Raw genomic sequence first — 14,014 nt, 5'->3', positions numbered from 1 at the left:
TAAGAGCTGTACACATACCAGAAGGCAATCATTGCCGTGCTTCATTTGCCTGGAGAAATTTCTCTCCTGTTTGAGGTGCAAAGTGGGTAGAAGAAACTGTCTTGAAAACACGAGGAACTGTCTGAAAAACCCAGAACATGCAGACTTTCTTCTGAGATTTATGTGGCCTTTATTATCTGTGTGGTGTGAAATATTGTTTCAGAACATTTATTAAATAGAAACCTTTGGGAAAAAACCCTGCTTTTCATTGAATGCACAGTAGCCTTTTGGAAGAGGAGTGATTTGTTCTCCCAGTTCCTCTTTTCCATTTTGTTTCACTTTGTTTGTTTTGTGTTTTGTTTGTTTGCTTTTGTTTTCCAGCTGGTTTTAAAAGCAGAGGAAGATGGTTTAGCTCACATTTCATATTCAAACTGCAGAATAGCCCCAGTGCCATACCCAAGGTGACACAGAGACTGAAGAACAGGATTTCTGTGATGGTGCTGGAAGTAGATTATATCTAAGGTCCTTTTCAACCCATTCTGTGATATTATAGACCTGTTGGAGAGGGTCCAGAGAAGGGCCACCAAGATGATCAAAGGCCTGGAGCAGCTCTGCTATGAAGACAGGCTGAGAGAGTTGGGGCTGTTCAGCCTGGAGAAGAGAAGGCTCCAAGAAGACCCTATAACACCTTCTAGTGCCTGAGGGGCCTCCAGGAAACCTGGGAAGGGGTTTTTCATCAGAGAAGATAGTGATAGGACAAGGGGTAATGGTTATAAACTGAGAGAGGGGAGGTTTAGGTTAGATATTAGGAAGAAATTCTTCACTCTAAGGGTGGTGAGGAACTGGAATGGGTTGCCCAGGGAGGTTGTTGATGCCCCATCCCTGGAGGTTTTTAAGGCCAGGTTGGACGAGGTTTTGTGTGACCTGGTCTAGTGGGAGGGTTCCCTCTGCTCATGGCAGGGGGGTTGGAACTGGATGATCTTTGAAGTCCCTTCCAACCATAATGATTCTATGATTCTATGATTCCATGGAAGACCAATCCCAAACAGATGCCTGCTCCCCAAGAAGCTCACAAACAGCAGCCCTCGCGCCCGAAAGGAAGCCAAGAGCGCCTCTGGCTTGTGAGGTTATCCTGGTCTTCAAAATGAGGCCAATCCCTTCCTTCGTTCACACCACTCAGAAGCCATCGCCGAGTGTCCCAGCTCCAGCCGCTCCCGCCATCACCTCGGGGGCCGGGGGAGCAGAGGCAGGGCGCGAGCAGCGGGCCCGGCCGGGTGCCGGGGCGGGCGCTGCCGCCGCATTCCGGGCAGGCGCACTGGGCGGCGCGGGCGGCGGCGGCGGCTGCTCGGAGCCCATGGAGGCCGCGGAGCCGCAGCTGGGGCCGGGCCCCGCGGCGGGGCCGGGAGCCGAGGAGATCGACATGTCCCTGGGTAGGTCCGCTGAGGAGCTCGGGTCTTTCTCCGGGCGGAGGGCGCTGGGCAGGAGCCGGCGCGGGGTCCGTGCGAGCGGGGTGGGGTGTGCGGGCGCTGCGGGGTAGGTCGGGTCGGGCAGCGCCGCGGGGGGTGGCCCCGCTGGGCTGGTGCCCTGCGGTACAGCCGCTCCAGGCTGCGTGGAAGGGGAAGGGGCAGGAAAAAGGCGGAGAAAGAGCCGAGGGGGGAGAGGTTGGGGTGTGGCAATCGCGGCTTCAAAGCCATCTCGGCGCTTTGCGGGCAGCGCCCCGAGCTCCCGAGGGGACGGTGCCGAGCGCCGCGGGCTGCGGAGAGGCTGGTGGGGATGTGGCCTCTGTTGAAATCCGGCTCGGCCATCCCCTCGGTGCGCAGGCTATTTATAGCAGCTTGCTCGTGATGCTCGCCATTCCTCTGGCACCGGGTGTGGGATCTGTGCACAAACAACTGGCCTTTCATTAACTCTGAGAGCCTGGGCTCCGGTGCTTGGGCAGTAGGTCTTGGTGGATCATCATGCTGACATCTCTGCTGAGGAAGGGAAGTCCACCAGCACCTTTTATTATTGGATCAGCTTCCTTAACCAAACCCTGATGTCATTTATTCCCAGCAATGAGCCACTTGTCAGGAACAGCAGAACATTTTCCACTGCGAACTCAGGCTGATCCCTGGGCTGATGCACCCTTGTTTTCATGGTGCTCTGCAGCTTTACAGCAATAGTGGGTCCCTAATTTTTCATTTATTTTTTTTCCCATGGTGTTCCACACCCTTTTTCTGTTTGCTGGTGTGTGATGCTCCCTTTGCTTTTGCTCTCCCTTAGTGCTTCCCTCGGTCAGACCTGTGGTCCACCTTTGTATTCACTCCAGAGTACACCTTGCTGAGGGCAGAAGGGAGAACTGGAAAACAAGATCCCTAGTGAAGAACTGATACTGTTACTGTCAGGTGCTTCTTTCTGTGCTTTCAGATACCTTGAGCCTTACTTGAGTTAGCAGTCAGAGGAAACTGCAGGAGTTACTTGCCCTAATATATCTAATTCTGTCTTGAGGGCAGAGGAGTACCTTAAGTGACTTCACAGGACCCCTTCTAGACTTATGTAGTACTCCATTACATTGTTCTGTTAACCCCATCATATTTATGGGTGCAAAAGACAGGGTAACAACATACCCAAACCAAAAAAGACACTGAAGGGTGACACATCAGGCACCTGAGCGTTAAGCTCCTCTCCATTCCCAGCCAGTTCTGCCCTGCACTGTAGATAGCCCATCTTTGGATGTCTTGTGTCCACCTCCCTGCAGAGCAAGCAGGGATTCTGTTGATACGCTTCAAAGCAGTCTGTGCCCCAAATAGTACATGTCCCAAAGGCACACTTAGCTGAGAACATTAGTGCATTCATATCAAGAACATCGCCCAGCCTCTCCCAGTGTGCTCCCTTCCTGGCAGACTTCTTAGAGAAATCACAAAAGCAGACGTACAGCCTGTTCTTACATCTGCTCTTGTTTGTTTTCCTTGGGCTTTGTATTATTTTGGAGACAGCAGCTTCTTGATAGAAAATGACAAGTGACAGGCACTGGAGGTATGATGTGCTGTTTGTGATAGTCACTCATTGAAAGCTAATGGCACTTCTGTGCTTCCACTCCAGTGATTCATTAAGGAGCTGGAGTAGCCACTGCCTGGGAAAAGGCCTGATTTAGACACTTCTTTGCTTGCTGTTTTGCTAAAGTTAAAACATGCTGCTTGGAGCTTAACAGATGTGGCTTTATTCCTTGATAAATGTTCTTGGAAGATTTGAAGTTAAAAGAAGAAAGCACTGAAGAAAAGACATACAGGTAGCTTACTCCTAAAGATGAGAACTGAAAGGAAACTGTCCTACAACTGCCTGATGAACCATGACTGTTTGCAGGACCATCATGTCCCCATTCTTTACAGCTGCCCTGTACAAGTGACATTCTTTCCCCGCAGCCTTTGCTGTGCCAAGCTTCAGTTCTCCCCTTTGTAGATTTAGGAGCTAAGGGGACATTCATCCCACTTGTGTTCCATGGCACTTGAACAGTGTTTGTGTTGTTTACACATCAGGGGCATGTCTTCTGCACCAGGTAGTGCCCATGTCCCACGTGTGGCATGGGGAGCCCTTGGAGCAGCCAGCACAGCGTGGCTGCACCCATGAGGGCTTCTGCCCCATCTCCACCCCTGGACCACCTCTCTAGCAGCCTCCCAAGTCAGACCTTCTCAGTAATGTTCTCTGCCCAGCACTGAGCTCTGGTGCCCCTGCAAAAACATATTCCCTGATGTTTAAGGGAAATCAGCAGGATCGGATCCCTCCATGGGATGTGGGTCTGAAATCTCTGTCCGGTACAGGGTGGATATGAGCCAGATGGTAGCACGTTTTTAAATAATGTGCTGCACTCTAATCTCCAGCCTGCAGGAGTTGAATAAATTGATCCTATACTTTCTGAGCTAAGCTTAATCTTTTATTGTCCAGCCAGCATAGCTCACAGAACTGCAGGCTCCATTTGCACTGTGGACAGTTGCAAGCAGCAAAAATGGGAATCGCTGCTGGGAGAAAGTGCAGGTTTTATGGGTTTCCCCTTTGCCATTTCAATCTAGATGACATCATAAAACGCCACAGGAAGGAGCAGACAGATGCCAGCACCATGGGGAACAGGCAAAGGCAGCAGGTGAAGAACAGGAATTTGGCTTATGGGTATGGAAGGCCCCGTTTCCGTGCCTGGATGCAGAGGAATTTGCAAGGTGGGTATGTGCCTTGGGATGGCTGAAGCCTGCCAAGCTGGAAAACACATTTATGTAACCAAATACAGCTCTTAAATTCATCTCCTATCTAGCTTCTATGTGTGTATAAGATGTACTTGGACTCTGAACAGCTTTTCTCTCTGCAGCAATGGAATATCAGGGCCCTTTCAGAGTATAAATTAATCTATTTCTCTCCCTTCCACCCTCTCATGAATTACTAATTCAAAGTGACTTAGTATCTATTCTCTATTCCCTTTTGGCTTTGCATATTTTAATTATGCCTCTTCCTAATCCTCTTTTTCCCAGAACACACTTAAATTACCCCTTTAGTAACTGTCTTTGATAGCTCAGTTATTGGAGCTAATTTGTCCCTTTTGCCAACCATGCTATTTCTATGATGAGGTTTTTTATAACACTGTGTGGTCACACTGGTTCCACTGCTTTTATCTACAAAACCAAGGGGATCTGCTGCATGAAATGCCACCTTTATCCAAATCCTGATTCTTTTTTTAAAATTACTGGTAAATCACTTCATTGAAGATTTTAGTGACATTTTGCAGCAATGTCTTTGCAGTCTTCCCTTGGAGTGCACATCAGGACAGTGGGATTGCTGGGAGAAATCCTGCTTCTCTGCAGTCTGCCTCCCACTCTCATGTTTTTGGTCTCCACCACATGTTGCCTCATTCCAGTTCAAAGCAGAATGATGATAATTGCCCCCTGCAAATTGATTTTTCTGTCAAAAACACAGGCTTTGATATTCTTCCACAATCAAGCAACTACTGTGTGCAGAGTCAAATAAATCATAGAATCACAGAATGGTGAAGGTTGGAAGGGACCTTCAAGATCATCAGGTTCCAACCTCTCTGCCATGAGCAGGGACACCTCCCACTAGACCAGGCTGCACAAGCCTCACCCAAACTGGCCATGAACACCTCCAGGGAGGGAGCTTCCAAAACCTCCTTGGGCAACCTATTCCAGTGCCTTCCTCCCCTCACGGTGAAGAATTTCTTCCTGATATCTTATGTAAATCTCTCCTCTTTCAGTTTAAAACCATTACCCTTGTCCTATTACTATACTCTGCCCTCAAAAGTATATATATATTTGCTATTCCTTAGAAAGGAGAACTTTTCTGTTCATATATAGAATTATTTCTGCTAGTCTTAGTATTTCTTAGGTTTTAACTGAGTCTGAATTCAGCCCTGCCACATGCAGAGACCCACCATGCTTCATGGAGCTGTTTCAGTAGCAATTTGGGGAAGCTTAGCATGACTGGGAATTCAGCCCATAATTCTTTAGGAGCTTGTGTTACTTCAGTCCCTGCTGAAATGCAGTCCCTTCTGGGCTGAGATATGATAAACACTATCAAATGATGATCAGAACAGCCCAGCACTGTAATGACAGAGGATGGATAATAGTATTATGCTGATTAAATCAGCAAGAGAATTTGTGCAAGTGAAGTGCTGTTACTTCTCCTGGAATATGGCTTCAACCATCTCCCCAGTGGGGAAAAGATCAGAGAATCATGAAAAGGTTTTGGTGAGAAGGAACCTTAAAGATCATATAGTTCCAGCCTCCTCTGCCATGGGCAGGGACACCTTCCACTAAACCAGGTTGCTCAAAGCCCCATCCAGCCTGGCCTTGAACACTTCCAGGGATGGGGCATTATGATTTGTAATTACCATAAATTTGAATTTCACACCTCCTTAGCAAAAGAGTCTGTCAGATATTTGGGCTTCTCTGCAAACTGGACTTGCTGGGCAGAGTTGCCTGTTGGCCAACCCAGGTGTGCTCAGCACCAGGCTCTGAGCAGGCACCCAGACACTGGGGGGGTTCTCCCCAGCTGCTGATGCTGTGGGGGTTTATTCAAGTGTTATTTCATTAATAAATATCTGCCAGACTTTTGGCAGAGATGCAACCTCCCAGGTCTCACACTTCAGGACACACATGACAGACCGAGACCTTGGTCCCCAGCTGGTACCATGGGGTACCCCTTGGAAGCTGAAGGCTCCAGTGTTAGTTATTTACACTGGATGAGATGTGCCTGAGTGCACTGCTGAGCAGAGGCTCTCTTATATGGACTGACATGGGCATGAATTTCTAGTCAGGGCTACCTTTTGCATCTGTCCCTCCCGCTGCACTGATGAAATATCCAAGAGTGGCAGCTGAGCTCAGTCTGTCTTGCTGCAGAGGAGTTTCCCACTCCAGGGTGCAGGAGAGCTGCATTGTGAGGCTTGGTGGCCTGCAGGAGAGTGGTCTGGCAAGCAGGCAAGACAGAGAGGCAAGCCCAGCAAGAATCACAGAATCATAGAATTGTTAAAGTTGGAAGGGACCTTAAAGATCACCAAGTTCCAACCCCCCTGCCATGAGCAGAGGCCCCTACCACTAGAGCAGGCTGCACAAAACCTCACCCAGCCTGGCCTTAAAAATCTCCAGGGATGGGACATGAACAAAAACAAACTGTGGGGACAGAACAAGGAGGGAAAAAAAGGGCCATTAACCTGTCCTGGTTTGAGCCAGGATGAAGCCAGTTTTGCTGTCTGTCTAACTCAGCCTCCTACGGGGGGGGTCACAGATCTCCCCGTAGTGTCTGAGCTGGCAGAGTGAAGGTGCCACCTTGAAGCCCCAGCAGTTACAAAAACATTCCACTGTCTTATCAGCCTTGGCTAGAACAGAGTGTTGCTAGTTAAAAGAAAGCTTAGTGAGGGAAAAAAAAAATCAGTAAAAAGGAAAATTGGCCACGTCTGGTCCAAAAGACGCAGAGTGCCAAAATCCAGATGTTTGTTGGGAAAGAAACGTTTACTCACCTGCCCTTCTGTGGTGAGAGGGCATAATTTGCAAAGAAAATAAGTCCTGGCCCCACAGAGCTTGTGAACAGCATTGCATTTTTCTTAGTGTCCCAACCAGCACCTCTGTAGGGAGCAAAGCACCCCAGTGTGGTGTTTGGGAGGTGCTTTCCAAGGACATGCCCAGGTGTCCTTTTGTTTTAGAGCCAGAGCAGCACAATCATCTTCACTAGTATTCCAGTGTAACCAGCCCATGCTGGTGCTCACTGGTGTTTCACCCTGGGGCTGGAGGCTTAATTAATCACTGCAGTGATGGCCCCTGACAACAATGTCACCGCTGCCTCCCAACACTTCATTTCTAATTGCTCCAAGTCATTATAAATTGCTGTGATGTAGGAATCAATGGTATAGGATCAATACGTGCATCTTAACTGCTCCGTGGGCTGTATCAGTGAGGTTCTGCCACATGGTGCAGGGGTTTAACCACACATTAGCTGCCCTCTGCCAGGCACAGCTTTATGCCTGATTTATTCACCCCTCTGCATTTGTGGGCACATTCCACTGGTACAACAACTCAGGAAATGTCAACGTCATTAGGACTACAGAAGTTTATCAAGTGGAGTAATTAGGCTTTAATGCACTGTGCCTCCATCTGATGAAGTGCTTTCCTCTTGCTCAACACCCTCAGTATTCTTCAAATCATAAATGGGCTTAGGGGAGAATGTTAAATGCAAGATGGGCTGTTGATGTATATGCACTGTGCAGCAGAAGGTGCCCCCTTCAATAGATGCAGTGAATTTGCATGTCAAGCTAAAAAATTAAATAAATATATTTATAAATTATGGTCCAGTCTTCACTTACCAAGTGCTATAATGTGGGCATTCAGAGCTATTCCAGGCTGCTGTGGGGTTGGCTTCCTGATGCTTGATTCATTTGTGTATCTGTATCAAAAGGCATTTTCCATTTCATGCTTAATTCATACCAGTGTGAGCTCTGACAGCAGATTGACAGGTTTCCTGATGCAAGTATTCCTGCCTTTATTAGGAATCAGAACTGTGGAAGGCTCTTCTTTTCTATATTCCTTCAAATCAAATAATGTGTGTGTCAGTCCTACATATGATAAGAACAGGGTTGAGACTTTGGAAGCATAAATTATTTAATATTCTGCAAAATTCATTTACTTTTCTGGAATAACTTCAGGTGATTTCTGCATCACTATGTTTATAGATGCTCCTGTACCATATGGAGTTAACCTTGTGATCCATTTGCAAAGCTGTAATAATAAAGGGAGTTTTGGAGGATGCTAAGGTCAGTTTATTTTTATAGGACCTAACCGTTTTAGAAGAGGGTTTGGACAACAACAATACAATCGGAGACAGTTGAGAAATGCTGGTCCTGGTCCCAGGAGAAGAGCAGCTGCTTCATTAAACGGAGTGAGCCCTTTAAATCGCCAGACATCAGCTCAAGAGGTAAGGGAGGAGGGAAGGTACAGCTGTTCCCAAATGTCACCTAGAATTCTCCTGGATTTTATGATCCTGGATTCCCCCAAAGAACAATCTACATTAAAAATTTACAGGCACCATCTTTTTATATGCCTGTGCCAAGTATTTGTCTGCATAGGTGAGTACAGATACATATGCATAGAAAATAGCCATTTCCCAGTTGGTTTTATAAGCTTATGACATGGCATAATTGTACTGAATCAGTTCCCATGGGTTTTACAGAAAAGATCTTTTAAAAATGTGTTCTTAAAAGATTCAAAAATATATCCATAAAAAACCAAATTCTGTTTCATCTCATTCAGTCATAAAATTGTTTTGGTTGGAAAAGACCTTCAAGATCATCAAGTCCAATCATTAACCCGGCACTGCCAAGCCCACCACTAAACCACATCCTTCAGCACTACATCTACATGGCTTTTAAATCCCTCCCCGGATGCTGACTCCACCACTGCCCTGGGCAGCCTGTCCAAGTCCATTTACAGTAATAAGAATATGAGGAATGTGGAGCACCCAGCAGAGGGCTGAGCCCCCTATGAAGCAATTGCAGGTGGTGCTGAATGTGTCCAGGAGCAGCAAGGGAACCTCTGCAGTGTCAGCAATCCCCACCTGCACTTGGGAGCAGGCTGGGTTTCCCCCTAGACAGAGCCAAAGAAAATGCCAGACAAATGCTTGGGCTTTCCAGGCAGCAGCAGTGGGTGGAGGGAAGGACACCTCTGGGTGCTGTCACTCCTGCTTTGTGCACTGAGTCTGCAGCTGCTGAGCTCTGGCTGGTCTTTCAGGGCAAGAAGAACAACGATGGCTTTGCCAAAAGCAGCAGCAGTGGGCAGCCCGAGGGACAGCAACGGCCACCCCCAGGCCCCAAGAGGTTCAGAGCAGCTGCTGCCAGCACCCAAGCCCCAGGGAGAAGGTAAAATCTTGGGTAACTCAGTTTTCAGTGATTGCCTGTGCAGCTCCTGGGGCTCTGCTCTCAGTCTGTGCCAGCTGAGAGTTGGTGCGTGCAACGTGAGAAAAACACCACTGGGTATGTTGGGAAAGCACCTGGAAATAAAACCACCTCATGCTGATGGTTAGTAATTCAGGCATTAGAGCTGTCATTTTGTTGTAGAAAGCACGGGAAACATGACCTTTGGTTTTCTTATTAAACTTTTCCTCTGTCTTTGGGGAAAAAAATGAAGGGTGAAATAGCATTGCTTTTCATAAAGGCAGGAAATACAGATTCCAGCTGTAAGGGGTAGGCAGGGAGAGGGAGTCAGTCCTGGTGAGGAGCTGCAGGAGCTGTGCTGAGGGCAGGCTGCAGGTGCTGGGCAGTCCTTGTGTTCTCTCATCTTGAGAGGAAGCTCAGTTGCAATCCCACCTCTCTCTGCTCTCAGCAAAGTGGGGACTGAATGACCTCCAGAGGTCCCTTCTGACCTGATTTTTTTCCACAATTTTCTTCCCATGATTTTTTTTTTTTTTTTTTAAATGAGCATAGTTCAGAACAGACACAAGCTGTTGTTCCATTTGAGCAGAAAAACTAGGTCCTCTGAAATCCTTTGCTGGCAGAAAAACCTGTTGGCCTGAGCTTGGTAACACACAGCTTCCTTTGCTTATACTACTTTTTCATACTGCACTGGGTCAGGTGTTTAAGCATTAAATTTTAGCAGAGACTTGGCACTGTAATCACCTGTATCCTTTTCTCTCTCCTCCTCTTCCAGCAGGCCCTTCCTCCTGAACAGAGGACCAGCCTTCCAGCAGAAGCAGATGCAGCAGCAGTTCTCCAAAGCCAGCTTTCAGAGAGGGGTCAGTATCAAGACATTTCTTTTTGTGACCTGCTGATGGTGACAAGCCTTCAGTTTTATCTGCCTTTGCCCACTTGTATGTGCTTCCAGAAGTAAGTAGGAGAGATGGATGAGTTTAACAATGAATGTAGTCCTAGAAAAGTATTTGCAGGACAGGCAACTTTTAATGCAGCTTAATATTCTGGCAGCTGGAAAATAAAACCTGGGCAGGGCAAAATAAATTCACCCCATACAAATCATTGTACACAAGATGAGCAAATTTCTTGTCAACATGCAAGGAAAGAGCTAGTCATGTACCAAAGGAAATACTTGGAAAAGGAATCACTGTTTATGAGAGCTGGTTCTTTAAGTCATTTTTTTTAAAATGTATTTCACAGCGGATGGATGCTAATGGACAAGGGAAACCACCAAGGATGAGAAGGTAATTGATGAACAAAGGCACACTGCAAACAGAACGTGCTCTTTCACGCTTGAATGGAAGCTGGATACATCTCCCTGTCTCAGCAGGTGGCAAGTGAAACCCAGCCCTGCAGCAGTTCTGACGGTGTCTGTGGCTAATCCCTGGGCAGGCCAGGGCAGCATGTAAGTAAATGAGGTGATTTGTTAGGATGGGAGCCCTACAAAAGCCATTGCAAGTCCCTTTAGCATTATTGCAGCTTTGCTTCTTCTCTATTGACTGCACAAGGTTCAGACCCAGAATGGTGAGCAAATGGTGTCTCAGTCCTTTCCCCATGTATCTGAAGGGAGACAGTAAGTACCTGTGCAGGTCATTATCTAGAGGAAGGAGGAAGGGAAGCACCAGCAGTGCATGGGAGAGGTCAGGCTGGTTGTGCTGGCTCAGGGGTGTTGCAGGGGACACACTGTGTGCCCCAAAGGGACACTGCACAGCACAGAGGCAGCAAGGAGCAAGGTTGAGCCGGGGCAGCTGCAGGAACTGGCACCCAGCTGAGGGCAGAAAGAAGGGTGGGTGAAGGCATTTGGTATGTCCTGGGCACAGAGGCCACCCATGATAGCCTTGACATGAGGCAGTGCCAGTGCTGGCACTCTGCCTGCAAAGCAGCTCTCTGGCACCCTTTAGATTTACCCAGGCTGCCATGAGACAAAGGGGGTGTGTGGTTTGACTCCTTTGCTGGTTTGCAGCTGATGGGAAGTGAGCTGCCTTAGCATCCCGAGTGACTGCAGATCTGTGCTTTCCCCAGGCCTGGATCCAAGCGCCCGTTCCTGCGAAGCCAGAGGCCCCCGCTGCGGGCGGCCAAGCCCCAGCCCAAGGGGGTCCTGCTGAGATTCAACTTCCGTGCCATGGCCAACCAGGTAGAGGAGTGTCGACGGGCCAGGCCACACCTTGCACCCTGCAGCAGCCCTGCCACTAAGCTGTTAAGATCATGCTCGGGTTTCTGGGGCTGCCAGCTGGGTTTATCTAGCATAACCCAGGAGGAAAGTCCTGTAGCCGTGTTGGCCAGGTTGCTAACAAAGCTGAAGGCACTTGAGAAGACTGTTCAGCAACTAAAGACTCAGCCCAGTTTTCACCGTTCTGTTCATCCCTCTTGGCCTGCCCATGTGCTTGCTGGGAGCGAGAAGATGCTCCTTGTGAGCAGTCCTGACCAGGGGAGACATTTTCACTGTCAGAGCTCCCCACTCCTCAGGGACACACAGCACTTCTGGGCTTTGCTCTCTCCTTGCTTTGGTGACCTTTTTCGTGCCATGTTTTACACCGAAGTGTGGTCCAAGAGCCCTGGGGCGGGTCAGAAATCCTGCTCCAGCTTCTTCATTGCCCGTGTTTCCTGTCTGGTCGGTTTGGTCTTACTTGATGCCTTGTGCTCAAATGCCATCTGCTTGCTCCTGTTCTTGGCAAGGACACCTGGAGTCTGTGGGCTGGGCGCTGCTTGGAGGTTTGGCAGCCACACACAGTCTGTCGAGCTCCTTGTCTCAGTGTGCTGAGTGATTTAATTGACTAACTGGCTGTGAAGCACCGTCCTGACTGATGGGCTCTAATCAATACCCTGCTACAAGTTTGGCTGTGCTTTGCCACAGAGGCACGGGACTGACTCACTCTCCCTTTCCCCTGCAGACCAGCCTGACGCTGGATGAGAGGTTCTCTGGTCTGAGGAATAAGAGGCGCTTTACAGCAGCCAGGAGTGCCGGCCGGACGGTCACCATGCCTTAGCACCACATGCTCATCACAGGGACTGCCCAGAACAGTCCATGCCCTGTCATGGGCAGCTCAATAAAACTCAATAGATTTCCTCCGAGATGGCTGATTTGGCAACGCGCCGTCTCCTTCCTTACACGCAGAATGAGTGAGTGAGTGAGGGCAGGAATGAGGCAGGATGAGAGTCAGGGCAGGTGGGACGTGAGCAGGGTGGTGGAGCAGGATGAGCAGAGATGGATCTGCTAAGAGAGCTGTGCTGGGGAGCTGGGGGGCTGGCAGCAGCCCTATCCCCCTGCCAGGACACCCTGTGCTGCCAGGGGTGACTCCTGCAAGAGGGAGAGGTTACCAGCTCCAAGCCGTACCCATGGAGCTTTCCCTTCATTGTCCCATGGGTGGGAGAGGGTTGAGGACAGTGCTCCTGCCTGTGTAGGAGACAGAGTGGGGAGCAGAGCACACACATGGCTAAGGGATGTTCCCCAGCAGTGGCACCAGTGGAGATGCTCCAGCTGCTGGCATTCCCCAGCATCCACCTAATTGCCTCAATTCCTTGGGTGTGCAGGCATCCCTGCCTGGAGTTGTGCAGTGTAGGACCCCTCCATCCTGAAAATCATTCCCTCTGCTCCAATGGACAGGCCTGAGCACCTTGCATTTCCCTTTGGTTTGCTGTGCTGTTCTGACTGGTGCTGCCAGCCCAGCTGCAGGGACAGGGTGAGATGTGCTGTGCCTTGCTGCCAGAGTGACTGTCCTCAACATGGAGCACAGGCAGGTTCTCCCAGCCCAAAACAGGTTTTCCCGTGTGGCAGTAGTTCTGCATTAGGGATTGTGGAGGTGCAGTTCCCCCATGCTCAAAGCACCAGCATAATCAAACCAGCAGCTGCAGGAGGGAGGCCAGGCTCTACAGCAGTCTGAGAAATATTGGCTGAGATGTTAATGAGCTGGGTCTAGACATTTGTTAATGAAGCCCTGCGCTAACCATGAGTCACTGATCCATTCTCCACCCACTGCTGCAACCCAGCACCGAGCATGCTGGACACAGCCTGTTACTGGGCTCAGAGCTCTACTTCTTAAAGTAAATATTTGATAGAATGCTTAACATTTTACACTGAGCATCTTTAACAAGAGACTGAACTCACCGTTGGTTTTACGGGAATGTGTGAAATGTTGTTAGTGGCCTAAGCGGTGATGTACGAGTCCAATACACTGAATAAAAAACTAACTTGTCAAATGTCACCTCTGGTTATTTCCCTTCCTGCAACAGGCTTTTGATGCAAGTTTAGCTTCTCAGCAGGGCACCGTGGGGCACAGTATGTTTGGCCACATGGCCTGTCACCTCAGAGCTTTGGAGGAGGCCACTTTCCCTTGTCAGTGCCCATCTGTGGGCAGCAGGGCACTGGCCTGGCCACACAGGCAGTTTGCTGCTTGCAAAGCTGGCTCCAAAGCACAGCCAAAGCAGTGGGATGTTTTCAATATATATTTTGTAAAATCTTTGCTGTGATTAATTTTTACCTTTACCATGATTGGCAAAATTGTCAGAGCAGACCTGACTCTGAGTATGTCCAAAGCGAAACAAATGTAAACTGACTTCCAGGTTCATGAACTCAAGGGAAGAATTCACCCCTTCATGCAAGTATTC

The 14,014-nt window shown here is 48.8% G+C and overlaps 1 protein-coding gene across 2 annotated transcripts; it reads left to right on the top strand.

The window, feature by feature from the left end:
- The first annotated feature begins 1,294 nt into the window (after positions 1-1,294).
- On the top strand, positions 1,295-13,606 carry LOC127389722 (UAP56-interacting factor-like). 2 transcript variants are annotated; one of them, XM_051630498.1, is made up of 9 exons: positions 1,295-1,409; positions 4,026-4,169; positions 8,279-8,421; positions 9,234-9,361; positions 10,152-10,233; positions 10,610-10,653; positions 10,740-10,814; positions 11,432-11,543; positions 12,301-13,606. In XM_051630498.1, exons 1-9 carry the CDS (start codon positions 1,334-1,336, stop codon positions 12,394-12,396), a joined length of 900 nt encoding a protein of 299 aa, XP_051486458.1. In that variant the 5' UTR covers positions 1,295-1,333; the 3' UTR covers positions 12,397-13,606. The 2 variants fall into 2 exon arrangements, with proteins under 2 accessions (XP_051486458.1, XP_051486457.1); XM_051630497.1 differs by having other exon boundaries at positions 10,149-10,233.
- Positions 13,607-14,014: the final 408 nt, after the last annotated feature.

Source organism: Apus apus, chromosome 12 (assembly GCF_020740795.1).
Source record: "Apus apus isolate bApuApu2 chromosome 12, bApuApu2.pri.cur, whole genome shotgun sequence".
NCBI lineage: Eukaryota > Metazoa > Chordata > Aves > Apodiformes > Apodidae > Apus > Apus apus.
The sequence above is the reverse complement of the archived record's forward strand: the minus strand, read 5'-3'. Positions and strand labels throughout refer to the sequence as shown.